Consider the following 19,190-nt stretch of genomic DNA (forward strand, 5'->3'; position numbering starts at 1 on the left):
CCCCGATCCATGCCAAATTTTGCACACACGTTCCTTGGCTGCCAAACTACAACCTCCAAGGACCCCCGGAGCTCCAGGGATCCCCAGGTCCCTGGGGGACCCCCAGATGTAAAAAATGACCAAATGCGCAAACATGACCAAATGACCACCCCAACGGGGCTGCTCACGGGGAATTCCCGGGGACCACCGACTCCTGGTGCTCCAGAACGGATGCAAAAGTGGTGGCGCCCCCAGTGGAGGACCCCCTACACTGCAGCTCACATAAAATGCCGTAACTCCGGCTAGGAGCGACCGGGACAGCCGGGGCCGGTACCTATTCGTCCGCCTTGCCGTCGCGGAGACCCCATCCCTCATTTCTCACATGGCCCTCTTCTAGCGCCACCATGAGGCCGATTCTTGCAAAACACATTTTTGGACACTGCTCCTACAATTTCCGCCCTAAAATCACGCAAATCGGTACACAGTATGTCTACACTCATCCCATCAACATGAATCTGTCCCATATAGCGCCACCTCCAGGCCGATTTTTAAAAACACATTTTTGGACACTGCTCCTACAGATTTTGCCCTAAAATCACGAAAATCACTACACAGTATGTCTACACTCATGTCATCAACATGGATCAGGAAGATTTTGGCAAAACACATTTTTGCCCTATTTGTGGAGATAAGTGACCTACGGTCGCTTATCTCCCGATTAGGGAGCCTTACTGGTTATTGATTAATCACCACATTCGAGAAGGAGGCGACTTGTTGCGTGCTTTTTTCATCAGTCTCACTTGCATTTCAAATCGTATCCTTTGACTGGCTGGTGATAGGCCTATAACTTAACTGACACAAGGTAGGCTATTTATTGCGACCATAGGTCGCATTTACTACCAAAACCTCCACAGGCTGTCTGTCAGTGAGTCCGTCACACTTTTGCCCTGCTCATATCTCCACAACCGTTGCCCCCATCCATGCCAAATTTTGCACACACACTCATTGACTGCCAAACTACAACCTCCAAGGACCCCCGGAGCCCCAGGGACCCCCAGGTCCCTGGGGGACCCCCAGATGTAAAAAATGACCAAATGTGCTCACACGTCACACGTCACACTTTTTCCCTGCTTATATCTCCGCACCCGTTGACCCGATCCATGCCAGATTTTACACACACACTCCTTGCCTGCCAAACTACAACCTCCAAGGACCCCCGGAGCCCCAGGGACCCCCAGGTCCCTGGGGGACCCCCAGATGTAAAAAATGACCAAATGTGCAAAAATGACCAAATGACCACCCCAACGGGGCTGCTCACGGGGAATTCCCGGGGACCACCGACTCCTGGTGCTCCAGAACGGATGCAAAAGTGGTGGCGCCCCCAGTGGAGGACCCCCTGCCACTGCAGCGCACATAAAATGCCGTAACTCGGGCTAGGAGCGTCCGGGAGAGCCAAGGCCGGTACCTATTAGTCCGCCAAGGCAACGCGGAGACCCCACCCCTCATTTCTCACATGGCCCTATTCTAGCGCCACCTTCAGGCCGATTTTTAAAACACATTTTTGGACACTGCTCCTACAGTTTTTGCCCTAAAATCACGAATATCACTACACAGCATGTCTACACTCATGTCATCAAGATGGATCAGGAAGATTTTGGAAAAACAAATTTCAGCCTTATTTGTGGAGATAAGCCACCTACGGTCGCTTATCTCCCGATTAGGGAGTCTTACTGGTTATAAACATAGTCACGTGTGTGGATGATCTTATATATACATTCCTCCTATTGCCGCATCCCACTTCCAAAAACGTCCACGCCCACTCTGACATCCACTCCAACTCTACTTCGACTCAACGGTAGGGAGAAGAACGTAAGGAATACCACCCACAACCCTATGCCGTCCGCTCATTCGCTAGAGAGCGAGAGAGAGAGAGAGAGAGAGAGAGAGAGAGAGAGAGAGAGAGAGAGAGAGAGAGAGAGAGAGAGTCTCCGGTTACAAGAGGGAAGGGGGGGGGGGGGGGGGGCGCTACACAGGGAGAGAGAGAGAGAGAGAGAGAGAGAGAGAGAGAGAGAGAGAGAGAGAGAGTCTCAATCGCTAGGATCAGGGGCGTCACTTGGGTATGGCAGGGGTATGCAGCTATATACCATACCCTGGGTCCAGGGGGGAAGATGAAATAGCCAACCAGCAACCAAGCTTTTCTTCTGGAATTAACAAACTAGAATCCACTGTTACTGGGCTAGCTAGCCGAGAGCCTGTAGCTAGCTAGCCGAGAGCCTGTATCTTACAAGAAGTTCGCGGCCCTTCGGGCCACTCACATCTAGAGTTCACAGCAAGATACTGTCTGTCTGTCTGTCTGTCTGTCTGTCTGTCTGTCTGTGTGTGTGTGTGTGTGTGTCTGTGTCTGTGTCTGTGTGTGTGTGTGTGTGTGTGTGTGTGTGTGTTGCTAAAATGAAAACATTGAAATAATGAAAATAAAACATTGGCAGGCCTATTACAGTAACAATAATAACACAATTAGGCCAAAACTTTTTTTTATTCAAAAAACTTTTTTTTTTTTCACTGGTATGCTGCCTTTCTCAGCAGAGAGCATACTAGGCACGCACGCACGCCCACACGCGCGCGCGCACACACACACACACACACACACACACACACACACACACACACACACACACACACACACACACACACACACACACACACACACACACAGCAGAACACAGAGATCACGTGAGGGGAAGGTTTGGGTTCCTGTTTGAAGGCGTTTCATAAGAGCAGTTGTTCTTTTACTGCATATTGTCTGAATGTCACAATGTTCTACTAATAGGATTTAAACCATAGAAAGAACTATGTCTTGATTACATTGTGGTCCTTTGATAAATGATAAATGGTGCATTTATATAGTGCTTATTCCAAAGCAGTATAGATTGTGCATTACATTCACCCATTAACTCACATTCACACATTCATATAGACGTGCCCATTCACATTACATTCACACACATTCACAGCCCGATGGCAGAGGAATCCACATCACACATCATCAATGGCCACATCACCAGAGGGAGCGCACACAATGATCTGATAACACAAACCCATAAAAAAAAATATGAGTAAATTCTCCTTCTACAACACTGCCACCCAGGTGTGGAATTCCTTGACTACCTCCCTTAAAACATGTAGCTCGCTGGCATCCTTCAAAACTGCCCTGAAAACTCACCTTTCAGGAGGCCAGAGAAGGAGGTAGTTACCGGTATCACTTCTCCCATAGACAGGTGAAAACTCACCTTTCAGGAGGCCAGAGAAGGAGGTAGTTATCACTTCTAAGACGCGCATTACCGAACACCGAAGTGACATTAGAACTCAGAATATGTGCAGTCCAGTAGCTATGCATTTTATGCAAGCTGGCCACAATGTATTTGCCTTAAGATACATTGGACTGGAGAAGGTAGAAAAACTGTGCAGGGGAGGAGACTGGGAGTCTCTCCTACTCAAAGGGGAGGCTTTCTGGATCTATGAACTTAGAACCCTAAAACCATTTGGGATGAATTTGGACTTGGACATTAGACCATTTCTATAATTGACCTGCTTGATTTGTCTTTGTGTATGGGTGTCTTTAGATATATTGAATAACATGTATCTCTATTGTATGTAAGATGTTCATGCTTTGTGATATGTAAATGCAACCCAATCATACTCCGATTGGGTTGCATATGATGATTTTTTAACTTCTTGTAAATGTCTCTTGAATTTATGTAATTGAATCATATTGGTTCATTAACTAATTGATTGATGACACTCACACGGAATATGGCCTATTTATAGGCTCCAATGCCACTTGTAACTTGAGAAAGCCCTGCTGGGCGAAACGTTGTTTGTTGGTTGAAAAGAAAAAAGAAAAAACGGGAGAGCATTATATCGTGTGCGGACATTATCCCTTATTCATTTACTGTTTCCTGGATCCAGCACCGTATACACGTTTTGGGGATGTGCATATGCTATTCCTTTGAGTTATCACTTCTCCCATAGACGGGTGAAAACTCACCTTTCAGGAGGCCAGAGAAGGAGGTAGTTATCACTTCTCCCATAGACAGGTGAAAACTCACCTTTCAGGAGGCCAGAGAAGGAGGTAGTTATCACTTCTCTAATAGGCTTATGTGGTGGAAAGTAACACTTGTTATATGTTGGAAGTATATTAATACTGCGATATAGAAAGGCCCTGTTACAAGTAAACGTCCAGGATTCAAAATGTATTCGTAAATGTAAAAAAAAAAAAAAGACGATCTACAAGCTCACAACGCGTCGCAAAAGCTTCGCAGCTATTTTTGTGCATGTGGACGTTGTGTGTGTAGTGTGTGTGCGCGCGTTTGTGTGTGGTGACAGTGCGCGCACACACACTACACACACAACGTCCACATGCACAAAAATAGCCGCGACACACACACACACACACACACACGCACACACACACACACTTGCTTTACTTACTTTTTCCACCGGCAGTGCCTAGTTTTAATTATGGTTTCAGAAATGCATGCAAGTGCGGACAGCTCAGTCACTCTGTGGCTCCTTCCCTCCCCCCACAACAACGGATAACCACGCCCCTTTTCATATTCCGAATTGTGATAAAACAAATAAAGGCGCGGTGTCTTGCTCCTTTAAGTAGCAGGAGTCTCTCTAGTTCTTAAGTAAACACAATCTGAGCAGCTTTAAATTGTCCTGTTATAAATAAATATTGGAGAACTATTATTTTATGTCCATCATAATTACACTGGAGTATCACTGCATTCCTGCATAACCTGTTGTCTTGGACTTAGAGGATTCAGTTCACAGTTTAAACGTTATGCTATTCGTTCACATAGAACGTGTTTATGTATTGATTTGTAAAGCTTGGTCCACACAAGATGATCTACAAGCTAAGCTCACAATGCGTCAAAGTGCGACACATCATATTTACATTTAGATGAAAAAGAGTCAACAGAGGTTTTTCTGCTCAGCTAACCCAAAAATATGACTGCCGAAAATGGATTTCTAAATATCAATGTTGTTGTTGTCATCTTTCACCATATCCATTAGAAGAAGCAGCAAGGAAGACACAATGGGGAACCTCCTAACACGCAAGGTATGTTTATTTACACACCACACTAACTGAAGACCAGTTTAAATACATGGTAGACATTCACTGTAAGAACACCCTAACTGAAGACAATGGTTTAATGTGATTTGATTTACATAAAACAGTAACATATACAAATGAAAGTTCCAGGAGTCAAGAAGCCCAAAGATATATATATATATGTATATATATATATATATATATATATATGTATATATATATATATATATATATATATATATATATATATATATATATATATAGTGTGTGTGTGTGTGTGTGTGTGTGTGTGTGTGTGTGTGTGTGTGTGTGTGTGTGTGTGTGTATACACACACACACACACACACACTATATATATATATATATATATATATATATATATATATATATATATATATATATATACATACACACTGTATATATATAATACGTTGCCTGCGAAGTTAGTTCAGGCAGGTATACTCGAGAGTGTACATTGCATTGCAGTTGTATAAGGCCACTAATACACACTATTATGCCAGACCCTACGTCATTGGCCGACGTGGCAGTCAGCTGATCATTTGCCAACTACTTAAAGAGGTGGTGCCATGATCCCCCCCCCCCCCCTAAAACATGATTATCAGGTATTATGATTATACTAGGAGGAAGATTTTTTCCAAAAAAGTATACAGAAAGAGTTAAAATTGGGTTTTTATGTGGCCACACCCCCAGCTCATTAAGTATGCATGGATGTCATGGTGGGTGGTGACCCAGCTGAAGTTAGCCCCACCCCACAGTGTTGGGTGAATGGTAATTATGGGAGGAGTTGATTCTGTGATGTAAAAGTATCTGTGTTTTTTAACTGACACTTTTGACCACAAGGTGGCAGCCTCCAAGAGAAAACAAACAAATACCAAGAGAATACATAATTGCTCATAAAAACCACACCAGGGGGTCCAATGATGTACTTTCAACCTCCTAGACACATGAAAAACAGAAAAAGTACAAAACTATGGCACCACCTCTTTAAGCCCGCCCAGTCTGTCATTCTCCCTGCTGCTCTTGCCCGGACTGTTGCTTGTGTTTGCTTGCCCCCACCGCCTCCCCAACACCACCAGTAGGCTCTGCTAATTCTGTTCCCCTTGGGGGGGGGTTGTTTACATATCCATATCTCCCTGCTCATTATGGTTAATGATGTTCTTCTTCTGTGCTGCTTGCTGCTGAGCTGGGAGAAAATTTAGCATAGCCAAACGCCAAATTAAATGTGACATACACACTTGTATACTCACTAATAATAAACATAAAAGTTGTTCAATATACCGTAAGTTACCTGACTGAAATATATATTGTAGAAATACACTGTAAGAAAAAATACATTAGTATTATTTATGAATCAGGGTTAGGATCAGATAAGCACATCATAACTGTGGGACAGAGCTATCAGCTGTCTGTTTTTTTTATTTTTTTTATAAATCAGTGCAAATGAAAAGTATTAAACCTCCTAACTCCACCTGACCTACATGTGCCTATATGTAAATACATGTAATGAATCCAAATATGTTTTAGAAACAGTGCACATATAATTGTACATTAAAGTGTATACTATTCACTAATATATATAAAGTATGGTTAAGCGGGTGTTCAGTCTCTTCACAACCAACACATTAAGAGAATGAAGCTGATATGTTATCATCCTCTGTTTGTACCAGGCCTCAACCTTGGGGCCACTTGAGGAACGCATCTTGAAAACTTTTGATAAGCTGGAAGACTTTGAGTTTGAGATGTTTAAGTTTCATCTGCGACGCCCCGAGGTCCTTGAAGGCCTCAATCCAATCCCAAAGAGAAAGAAAGAGGACAGGAGGACCATCGCTTGTCTGATGGTGCGGAGCTACTCCAGTGATCCAGCTCAGAAGATCATTGAGATCATTCTGAACAACATCCACAGGAATGATCTACTGGACAACCAAGGTAGGTGGAGACAAGTTAACAATAGATTGAAACACAATTACACTATATTGTAGTTGGAGACCAGAAGGGGTGTCGTTCCGACGAACCATTAGTCTGACGGTACATAAACCTTAACCATAACCCTAACCTCAGTAAAACTATGACTAAACCTAACCTTAACCCTAACCTCAGTAAAACTATGCCTAAACCTAACCTAACCTCAACCCTAACCTCAGTAAAACTATGCCTAAACCTAACCTTAACCTTAACCCTAACCTCAGTAAAACTATGCCTGTGCAATAGAGCCATGCGTGGGAGTGTTTTCCTAATACTGCTCCTGCCCGCTCCCGTTGGATTTGTGTTGGGTCCTGCCTGCTCCTGTCTTGCTCCCGATATAGGGCTCTAATGTAGAATCCATTCATATCCATCCAGTCATACTAAGTTTCTTATACGTGTGTTGTCTTTTTGAAACATCAGACCAGCATGTAAGTACAGACGTTGACCCACCAATGCCAACTTCAACTTCAACAAGTAGAGACATCTCTAAAGGTGAGCTGATCTATGAATAGATGGTTCAATGAACTAATAACCACTTCAACCCCCTGGGAGGAATATTAGACAAACATAGCAGATCTACAAGCTCACAATGCGTTGCAACAACGATCAGCATCAAACTTTGCACACACACTCACAGGGGTCCTAGAAAGAAACTCCACCAGAAATCTTTCACATCCGCCAGTTATAGCGCAACCATGAGACTGTTTTTGCTAAACGTGTTTTTTTTGGTGTTACCATAAAGATTTTGTCCAATCCTCATGCCAATATAGTCACTTGATAAAGACCAGTAAATGTTACATTTTCATTTTTCATGTTCCATTCTGATTGGCTATGGATGGATTCCAAATCTATTGGGAGTGACCCGTTTTGCACAAAATGCTACAGGTACTCGGGTGGAGCAGTGGTAAAGTACTGTCCACCACCACTAGGTGGAGCAGTGGTAAAGTCCCTGCCCACCACCACAGAGGTTGTGGTTTTGAATCCGGATTTGTCGGGCTTCTATGCGAACACAATTGGCCAGTATTCAGGGGAAGGATGATAATTGGGCAGGAGGAGTAGGACAAAGGGGAGGAATATATTGGCAAATAACTACAAAATTGGGGAGGAAAAGGATACAAATGTGACACATAGGTCAAAATGACATTGATAAAATAACTATAGAGATCATGTGTACCGACTGGCATGAGGTTTGGTTGGTTCAAATGCTTGAAATGTACCATTTTCATATCACATGTTTAGTACAGCAAATAAGCCAAGCAGAAGAAGTTTCATTGAGAAAAACGTTTTATTTACATACTTTTCCTTGATGTTGGAAATTGAAAAACGAGGGTTAATAACATTACTAAAACACCAACATAATCAATGCAATGTATAATAATTATAATTAATATCAGGATAATTACTGGCAGGTAATAATAGTTTCTTATACAAGTGTTGTCTTTTCTAACACAATAGTTGAAACATCAGACCAGCATGGCACAGACGCTGGCCCACCAATGCCAACTTCAACTTCAACAAGTAGAGACGTCTCTAAAGGTGAGCTGACTCACATGAATAGATGTCTTCAACTGATGAACCACTTGAACCCCAGAATCCATATTCTAGGGGTAACATTATCCAAAGAATAGCAGATCTACAAGCTCACAGCGTGTTACGTGTTGCATTGTGAGCTTGTAGATCGGCTATTTTTGACAAAGAGATTTGGTGTAGACAAAACATCAGTCCAAGTACAGAACCAACTGAAGTCCAGTTTATAAGGCTAGAGTGTTTAACACAAGCATGTTGGAGCGGTCAGCCCGGACCATTTAGACATTTAGACGTTAATTGTCTTTGCTCAGGAAACACTTGCTAATATTTCATTAACAGAGGGATGAACAGTCTTTGCATTTTATAAATATAGAATGTGTTTAAATATGTTTGGCACAGAGTATCACCTTGAACATTTTCATTCCACTTATCTCCAGATAAACACTTTGTGGATGAACGGCGGCGTGAGCTGATCCAGCGAGTGACCATGGTCAAACCAATCCTAGATCTTCTCCTTCAGGAGCGTGTCATCATCAACGAGGGCTACGTTAATGTGATGACCAAACTCACTCCGCAGGATCAGATGAGGGAACTCTACACATTCCTGACCACCAGAAAAGCCAGAGACGTTTTCTACAAAGGTCTTGAAATGAATGAGAAGTGTCTCCTTGATGAGCTGTAAGTAATACTCATTTACATTCATCTTTAGGTCAAACATATAAGACATTGTACCTTTTCAGGCCATGAAGCATTCACTATCATGTTATTCCTTCTGTTTCACAACAGAAGCGCTAGGCCACCCGAAGCAGAAGCTGCACCTGTGTCAGGTGAGTGCTGTTTAAAGTTAATTCACTTTGAATGGAGATTTATTCTTAGTTTCATAATGATAATACATCTATTTGTATAGCACCTTTTCTAAACTGAGTGGGCCACAAAACATTCCAACCATGTTTAATATAAAACCACTACACAAAACAAAGTTCCGAAAGGAAAATACTTCCTTGAAGTTTAAGTTGAATATTTTGCACCCTCCTTTTGCTTTACCTGAAGCATTGAGAGCTGAATATTGTCATACATGGCATACAATGTAGAACAGAGCCGTGAAAGAGTCTTGCTGTCTTTAAGTGTGTGTGTGTGTGTGTGTGTGTGTGTGTGTGTGTGTGTGTGTGTGTGTGTGTGTGTGTGTGTGTGTGTGTGTGTGTGTGTGTGTGTGTGTGTGTGAAATGACGAGAAGGTTTGGGGATCAAACTGATTATGAATAGAATTTTGCAATTTTCTTTGTCTTTCTTTCGCAGACCATTTAGTATTTCATACATGCATACACTCCATTTATTAATCTAACAACCACACTAAACACACCACTTCTAGACCATGGGCCAGACCAGATGTAAACACACCACTTCTAGTCCATGGGTAAGACCAGATGTAAACACACCACTTCTAGACCATGGGCCAGACCAGATGTAAACACACCACTTCTAGTCCATGGGTCAGACAAGATGTAAACACACCACTTCTAGTCTAAGGGGTCAGACCAGATGTAAACATACCACTTCTAGTCTATGGTCCAGACCAGATGCAAACGCACCACTTCTAGTCCATGGTCCAGACCAGATGCAAACACACCACTTCTAGTCCATGATCCAGACCAGATGCAAACACACCACTTCTAGTCCATGGTCCAGACCAGATGTAAACACACCACTTCTAGTCCATGGTCCAGACCAGATGTAAACACACCACTTCTAGTCTATGAGCCAGACCAGATATAAACACCACTTCTAGTCTATGAGCCAGACGTCGGCCTGTGGATAATATGTTGCTATGGTAACCTTTCCTGAGCCACAGCTAAACATGTCTTGTTGTTATATGCTGTTGGTCTGGATGTTAAAAAGAGTGAATGAATGTTGCTGGTCAGCAAGATGATTCAGCTTAAGACAATCAACACACATATAATAATGTGAAGCCTACTCTCTCTGTCTGTCTGTTAAACACTGCATTGATTTGTTCACAGGTCTGTTGGTTGAAACATCAGGGCGTCTCATTACTTACTATGAAGACCAGCTTCAACACAACATGGAAAATACATATCTAGATGTAAAGTTGGGCACAAAGTCTGAGGTCATGTTTAAAGACATCTATGCCGCACTCTACAATTTAGACATCAATGTCACAGACATCCACAAACATCATGAGGTCAGACAGATGGAGAGGAAGAAGGCAGGAGAGGGAAAAGAAATCGGACTCAGTGAAATCTTCAAAGACCCTTCTGGAAGAAACAAAAGAACCGTGCTGACCGTTGGATGTGCAGGAATTGGCAAATCATTCCTCCTTCACAAATTCTTGTCTGACTGGGCCAACAAATGTTTTCCCCAAGATCCACACCTCATTTTCCCGCTCAAGTTCCGCCAGTTAAATCTGCTCAAAGGACAAAACTTTAGTTTGGCACAGCTGATTCACAAATGCATCAAGGAAACCAGATTTATTGAGGAAGACGTCCTCAATTACATCTTCAACAAATTGCAGAAGTCAGGAGACTACACCGACAGCTCCTTCAAAGTCATGTTTGTTATGGATGGATATGACGAACTGAATTTTTCGCTCGATTTCACTACAGATATCGGCCTCGTGAAGGCCACAGACTCGCACCCAATTGAAGTTTTGCTAGCAAACCTCATCAAGGGGGAGCTGCTCCCCTCTGCTCACGTCTGGATAACCTCACGACCTGTAGCAGCCAATCTGATCCCTAAGAATTATGTTAACAGGATGACAGAAGTACTTGGGTTCATCAGAGATGAACAGAAGAAGGAGTTCTTCATGAAGAACATCAGTGATGAGAACCAGGCCAGCTCAATCTACTCTGACATCAAGGAGTCAAAGCTCATCCACTCCATGTGTCAAATCCCAGTCTTTTGTTGGATCCTTTCTACCGTTGTGCAGAACATGGGGCCGACAGTCAAGCTGCCCAAAACCCTGGTTGAGCTGTACTGCCGCTTCCTGATGGGTGAGATCATGCGGGAGAAGATGAAGAATCCTGCATTAGATGAGGCAGACAAAGAGAAGATCATAAAGGATGCAGGAGAAGTACTTCTGAAGCTGGGCAGGCTGGCGTTTGACCAACTGGACAAAGGCAACATCATTTTCTACCAGAAAGACCTGGAAGCGTGTGGTCTTGATGTGGACAAGGACTTGCAGAACTCAGGTTTTTGCACAAAGTTCTTCAAGGAAGATGACGTGTTCTTCCTCCAAACTGTCTACTGCTTTGTTCATCTGAGCATCCAGGAGTTTCTGGCTGCAGTCTACCTGTTCCACTGTTACACACAGAAGAACATGGAGGTACTGAAGACATTCCTGGGAGATGATGTCAGTTCCTTGTCTGACCTCCTGAAAAGAGCCTTTAAAGAATCCCTGAAGAGTAAAAATGGTCACCTGGACCTCTTTGTCCGCTTCCTCCATGGCCTCTCACTGGAGTCCAACCAGAGTCTGTTAGGTGGCCTTCTGTGTAAGACAGAGAACAGTCATGCTGAGGAGATCCAGAGAGCCATCAACAACCTGAAGGAGATAGAACAGACTGGCAGTCTCTCTCCTGACCGATTAATCAACATTTTCCATTGTTTGATGGAGATGAACGACCACTCAGTTCATCAGGAGATCCAACAGTACCTGGAGTCAGGGGACAGATCAAAGACAGAACTGTCTGAGAGCCAGTGTTCAGCTCTGGCCTTCATGCTGCTGACGTCAGAGGAGGTTCTGGAAGAGTTGGACCTGGACAAATACAACACAACATGTGGGGGGCAATCCAGACTGCTCCCAGCTGTGAGGAACACCAGAAAGGCTCGGTTAGTAGTCATGAGAATAGAAAATGTACCCCACATTCTCTGGCCCTACCTAATCAATACATTTGCCACACACGTCCCCCTACACTCAGGAACCAATGCCACTTACAGGACAATTTGTGTATACATGCGACCTGACGATCGCTTATCTCCCAATTAGGGAGTCTTACTGGTTTAGTCTAGTTTATTTTAACTCATCTAGTGCCGATCCCGAACTAGTTCGGCTTTATTTCAATCCAATACAATTTTTTTTTTATTAATTCACTTACCCCGAGCTGCTTGTAGAGTTGTGGGTGGTCCTGGCTCGCTAGCCGCTAGCCAGCTAGCCGTTCTACTCTGTCCGACGATATATTCCATTAAAAATGGTTTAAAATACATTTTTGAGCTCCCCAATGTTCACCCGATGTTCGGCGCCGCTTCCGATGAGTACACGAGTGTGCCGATCCCGAAGTAGTTCGGCTTTTTTTAATTAAATGAATAAAATGATAAGAGGCCTTCTGAAGCCTGGCCTGATTTTTCTAGCTACTAGCCGAAAGCTAGCAACGTCCCGGCCGGCCGTAATTTGCGAACGCAATCGCCAATCTCCGCCTAATCCAATGAAAGACCACATCTTTAAAGGCTTATATCTCTGGATTGTGTCTTTAGAAAGCGGCGCGAGGTTTATTTACGGCGAAATCGCCCAAAAATGATCTTTTAGATGACAAAATGGGAATAGCCATTCTGTTAGCATCTTCATCCGGGACATTTCCATGCCGTGCATGAACGTGAGCACGTGAGGTCCTGGAAGGTTAGGTCCTGGAAGCTAAAGCGCTTGCCTATGAGAGATGCGCTGGCATTCTTTGGCCCCTAGAGGGCGCTGGCACTCAATGAGTTAAAATCAATAGCAGAACAGTTATAACCATCTGAGGAGGAGACACAATAAAGTCCAGATGTATTTCCATTATGGTCCTTTTAACATGTCTGATCACAGGATGACAGTCATGTAAGGCTGTAATCAAGTGCTGGTCTTAGGATTCAAACTTCGCCAGGGATTTTCGGACAAACCTTCAGACAATGATTTTTTTTACATTAAAACCATTGAACGTGCCTTCAACCTAGTTTCAATAATAGAGAGCGACATTGCATAGCCTATCTAAGTCTGAATTTCCACGTGTCATTGTCAGCTGATCTGAAAGCTCACAACGTGTCGTAGATGAGACGCTATGTGAGCTTGCAGATCGGCTATTTTTAGCATGACGTAACTCTCACAACAAACTAACCAAGCTTTAATGGGAGATGCCTAGTTGGACGAGGCTATGCACAGCTCTTCCCAACGTAAATTAAACAGTTAATAAGGCTCAAGCACTCATTATAAAGCAAATAGGTAGGCCTACCTACATAGTTACATATTTATTTTTGTTTGCAAGATCATTCTTCAATGTATAGACCACAAAACCTACTTACAGTACAGCGGTCAGAAGTCGGAATGCAGTATTAATGAGCTATGAGCTTTTTTCAGTGCCACGCCATGTTGTATTTAATCAAACAAGTTTATCTGGTGTATGGGACGTAGCTTTAGAATTCCACAGCACTCTCCATCCGCTGCGTCCTGTGATATTATTAGCCATACGACCAAACTTCCATTCATGCTGAGAACCGGCCAGAAGAGATGGGCACGCTGCGCATCAAAGAGACAGTGCAAGATAGAAGTCAGAGAGAGTTTAATTTGGTGTTGGACTCTAGTCTGTACACTTGGCATTCTGAAATGTTCAGTTACAGCCCTAGAGTGTTTAATAGTGATAATTATATTTAGTTTGTAAAACATTTCTATATGGAGAATGAAGAATAATAAAGTCCATGGGCCATACGAGATGTCGCTATACCAATTGGTGGCAAAGGTTACTTACGTATCATGTTTGAGAAGCTCTATATCTGTAGATAATATTTAGGTATGATAACCCTTCCTGAGTCACAGCTAAATTGGTGTTATCAGCTGGGGTCCCATTATCTTTAATATACAGGGGGGTTTTTTAAATTCTGGGGTGGAAAACCGTTCGTTTTGTATTTATCATTTTAAAAACGATTTAGACTACAGCTGATCTACATGTAGATCTGTCACTATTCTTGTGCGACAGTTTTTTTTATGATGAAGCAGGGCTTTACTTTATGAAAAAACATACACATTTGAAACTTGGAGATACAAGGTTTCTGCCCGACAGTGACGATATGAGGGGTCAAACTAGGGGTGTTTCATGATTCTGAATCCATTGCAAGCATGTGTTTTGCATGAAAAACATTCCTTGGGCTAAAAACAGCCCCCACCAAACTGTGAAAAGTGATGACTCATCACTAAACCATAGGAAGGGTTATCATACCAAAATATTATCTACAGACATAGAGCTTCTCGACAGAAAAACGATATAAAATGTGAGCTTGTAGATGAGCTTGTAAATTAGCTTTTTTTGGCATGCAGCTAAGGAGAGAGCAAATCCCAGCGATTCCATCACTGCCCGCCAAAATACATTTGTGTCAAATAAACCAACTGTAGACCACAGAATTTATGATAGTAAGTCAACTATAACATTTAGATTACTAGATATGACTGTCAAAATGAAAACTGTGTGGTCATTACCTAGGTTTACGGTTTACAGAGTTATGAGGAATTACTAAATTAGTTCATAGAACAAGTTCATAGCACGTTAAAAACTGTAGTATACAGATGATCTGACTTTCACTTTTATATTTTCTGGTTCCCTGTTCTTAAATGGCCTATCAATATCTGGCCAACTAGATTTACATTCTCATAGTTAATCTCCTTAATGCATTTAATAATAATCTAATGTTATGATAATCTCTGATTTTACTTAATATACATTTACAGACTTGTTGGCGGTGACCTCCGCAAGCAAGAGTTTGAAATTGTGGCTTCAGCTCTCAGCTCTAATCCTTCACATCTGAGAGAATTGGACGTCAGTCATAACAACGTGAAGGATTCAATCATGGAGATTATCTCTGCTGGATTAAAGAGTCCACATTGTGAACTGGAGATACTGAGGTCAGATTAAATAACCAGCTTTTTTGATTAGTTCTGTTTCATTATTTATTGTTTGATTACAATAAGAAGAGTGTGAATAAAGTTGACATGATGCTCTCCCACACTGACTAGAATCATGATACAAGTTTAATCACAGTGATACAGTACATACAGTAACTACAACATGTGATCCATCATGGCTGTTAGGGAATTATCACGTCCACTTAAACAATCATTGACTGTCAAACTTGTGTAAACACAGTCTGGAAGGTTTGCTGGTTCCCCAGCCCACCGGCAGTCAGTCATTTTAATCATTCTTCTCTGTGTTTAATTGTGTCAATAAGATTGTATCATGGTAACCCACACTGACTAGAAATAAATATATGGTACAGTTATTACAGTGTGTAGAGCCATGCTGATGTCAAACTTTAATACTTGTGATACACCTTACCATGTCTGTCTGTCTGTCTGTCTGTCTGTCTGTCTGTCTGTCTGTCTGTCTGTCTGTCTGTCTGTCTGTCTGTCTGTCTGTCTGTCTGTCTGTCTGTCTGTCAGTCAGTCAGTCAGTCAGTCAGTCAGTCAGTCAGTCAGTCAGTCAGTCAGTCAGTCAGTCAGTCAGTCAGTCAGTCAGTCAGTCAGTCAGTCAGTCAGTCAGTCAGTCAGTCAGTCAGTCAGTTTGTTAGGTCATCTGTTGTCAACTTGCTTCTGCCTGTTTCCTGTCAGTTAGCTACATGTTGGAAGTTTCTGATTAAGATGATTTACTTACATTACACAAGAGGGTGTGCATTATCACGGTTATTTGCTCGCCATCCTTGCTGCAGGAACGAGCCGAAGGCGAGTTCCCTAGGCAGGGCTGAAGTGCAAATAACCGTGGTAAGGCAGACCCTCGAGTGTAATATTGTGATTATATAACAGTTGCCCTTTAAAAAAAAATCACACCCAATGTGAAGTGAGCGGTGTTCGTGCTTGCATAACGTCTTCAGACTAGGATTTGAGTCTAGAACTACCTGTTGTATAATTCACAGAATTCCTACCTGCTTCTCTTTCCATCTTTTTGGTCTCTACTCCAAAACTCAAATCTAGATCTATAATGTGTATTTACAGACTTGCTGGCTGTACCATTACACAGACAGGATTCAACATCCTGCTCTCAGCTCTCAGCTCTAATCTTTCCCATTTGAGAGAATTGGATCTCAGTTTCAACTGCCTGTCGGATTCACAGCTGGACCAACTCTCTGCTCTACTGAAGAGTGCAGAGTGTAAACTGCAGATCCTGAGGTAAATAAATAGTGTGTTTTCTCTCTGTGTGGATCTCTACTTGAACAACAGCACTTTGTTAAATATGGATTTCTCTGCAGGTTGTCAGGCTGTGGGGTCACAAAGAAAGGCTGTTCTTCTCTGGCTTCAGCTCTGACCTTCAACCCCTCCCATCTGAAACAGCTGGACTTGAACTTCAGCCACGTAGGAGGCTCTGGTCTGAAGAAGCTCTCTGCTGCACTGGAGACTCTAAAGTGAGTAAAGAGAGAGAGCTGTGAGTAGACTTGGACTGTGTCCATGTTTGTTAGTGCAGTGTTTCCCTTACAATGTTGAACTGGCTGGCCAGGTGGAAGGGGGGCTTCACCCATAACATCCAATGTACAAGACCATCCATCTCTTCTTTAGATGTACCACCCTACTAACCCTGACCACCACAACAAGTAGAAATATAAATAATAGGATCAGTTTCATCCCAGTTGATCCATGCCTACGCACCCGTCTCTGAGCTTTGTTTCCTATGTTTAAATTTACTGTCAGACTTTAATCAAGTTGTGTTGTTTCTGTGCCAGCCATTTTCAATATTTTCACCTTTATTTGGGGTCCCAAATAATATGTTGTACAATCACCTACACATACACGTATAGATATATATCTTGAAATAAATATCTCCTCCCCCTCTTAAAAAAAAAAAGGTTCATATCATGCTCCATTCTTTATTTATTGCCTTGAATAGAGCATGCGCTAAATATGCTTTTGGACTGTAATGACCGCCTTAGGGGAAACCGGGGCACTACATGATATGGTGTGGAAAGTCGACCTTCCCAGCTCCCAAGAACCGCCATCCAAACAGTTTACTTTCGACTTTTCAAGTTTTTTAAATATTTTTCTCAGGATTGACAGACTCTCCGGGGTGGAGGACAGGATACAACAAAACCAAAACTAGAACAGAAAAATATCTTACCTATCACGAAACAAAAGACAAACGCTTCCCCTCCTTAACCGAAAAACAAATACCAAACAAAAACCGAGATCATCAAAAGAAAACCAGCCCTCCCCCTTTAGCTGAGAACAATAGATCGAGTGGTGTTAGGCAGCGGCTATAGCCAAACTATAACTATTCATAAGGCGTTAGTCGCTCAAGAGGAATCAAGTGTCGCCAAATGATTTCAATGATACCCAAGAATACCCCATGATCCCCCATGGTAATAATAGTGTAGTAATAATAATAATAAGGGTAATAATAATAATAATATTTTTAGACAGTCAGACATTGATTCATTGTTGTTCTATTTCCTACAGTGTGAATCATTCAGGAGAACACTGGATTAAACCTCAACTCCTTAAAAGATGTGAGTATCTTTCTGTGTGTCTGTGTGTCTGTCTGTCTGTCTGTCTGTCTGTCTGTCTGTCTGTCTGTCTGTCTGTCAATCTCTCACATTGACATTGTATACATGTTTTATACTCTGATGGCCCATCCCTCCCTCCATGTAGTCAGGGGACATTATAACAAACCTTCACCAATGTGTTTCTAAAGGTGTATTAAATGAATCTCCCCTAGGGGAACATGTGACAGGGTGTTTTAGGGAAGGGAGAAGAGTCTGGGACGTGTGGAGCGTCGTCCAGGGTGTTTTAGGGAAGGGAGAAGAGTCTGGGACGCGTGGAGCGTCGTCCAGGGTGTTTTAGGGAAGGGAGTCTTTCTGTCTCACCTCACCAGGTTCCTCAGGGCTCTATCCTCGTCCCTCTCCTTTTCCCTCGACACCAAGTCTGTTAGCAGAAAATAGATGATCTACAAGCTCACAACGTGTTCCATTGCAACATGTTTTGAACTTGAGGATCTGCCATTTAACACATTGAATGCCCACGATGTCACCAGAGCCCAACATTTGTTGCCGTGGCAACGGCCGTTGCACAGCGTTCTATTGCGCAACGCCCCTGGGCGTGCATGTGACGTCATCACGTTCACGTGTCACATGACCGTAGACAGGATGTTGTGAGAAATCATCCTGTATAGCCTAAAGCTAATGTTAGCGGATCATAATACGTTTTTTTCTGCCATAAAAACATACATCAGAGATATAGAGCTTTAAAGTCAGGATGATGCATTGGATTAAATGTAGGAATCCGGCGGCGCGATGCTCCCAACTTGTAATGTAAACAAACCGCGGTAAACAGCCAACATCCACGGGTAGGCCCAATGGTAAGACGTTATTTTACCTGAAAAATATCAGATCTACAAGCTCACAACCACAAATGGTTCCCCAAAGAACCTTCTTTGAACCATTTAAACCCTGCAATAATAGCAGATCTACAAGCTCACAACACATGTGGAGCTTGTAGATCTGTGTGGAGGGAAAAAAAACCCTGGGGACCGCCAGGGTCCCTTGAGGGGTTCCTTGGGGGTTCCAGGGGGTCCTTGGTGTTCCAGGGGTCAAATACATTTTGACCGTTAGCCACCTACTGTATGTGAATTGTCCTCCTC

At 42.8% G+C, this 19,190-nt stretch overlaps 1 protein-coding gene and 1 long non-coding RNA gene across 2 annotated transcripts in view; both read left to right on the forward strand.

Moving 5' to 3' along the window:
* LOC308285078 (uncharacterized protein) overlaps positions 1–7,590 on the forward strand; it is a gene marked incomplete at its 3' end in the record, with an annotated part of 8,296 nt that extends 706 nt beyond the window's left edge. Inside the window, exons 2-4 of the mRNA XM_080725798.1 lie at positions 5,056–5,101; positions 6,784–7,042; positions 7,499–7,590. Of these exons, the coding sequence (XP_080581924.1) occupies positions 5,078–5,101; positions 6,784–7,042; positions 7,499–7,590 (375 nt within the window). The 5' untranslated portion in view covers positions 5,056–5,077. The remainder of the gene's footprint in view (positions 1–5,055; positions 5,102–6,783; positions 7,043–7,498) is intronic.
* Positions 7,591–9,189: 1,599 nt separating this feature from the next.
* On the forward strand, positions 9,190–10,685 carry LOC308285430. Its single transcript, XR_013962062.1, has 3 exons — positions 9,190–9,283; positions 9,392–9,432; positions 10,620–10,685. It is a non-coding gene; the product is annotated as an uncharacterized lncRNA (long non-coding RNA).
* The last annotated feature ends 8,505 nt before the right edge of the window (positions 10,686–19,190 follow it).

Source organism: Nannobrachium achirus (genome assembly GCF_963921795.1).
Source record: "Nannobrachium achirus genome assembly, chromosome: 5".
NCBI lineage: Eukaryota > Metazoa > Chordata > Actinopteri > Myctophiformes > Myctophidae > Nannobrachium > Nannobrachium achirus.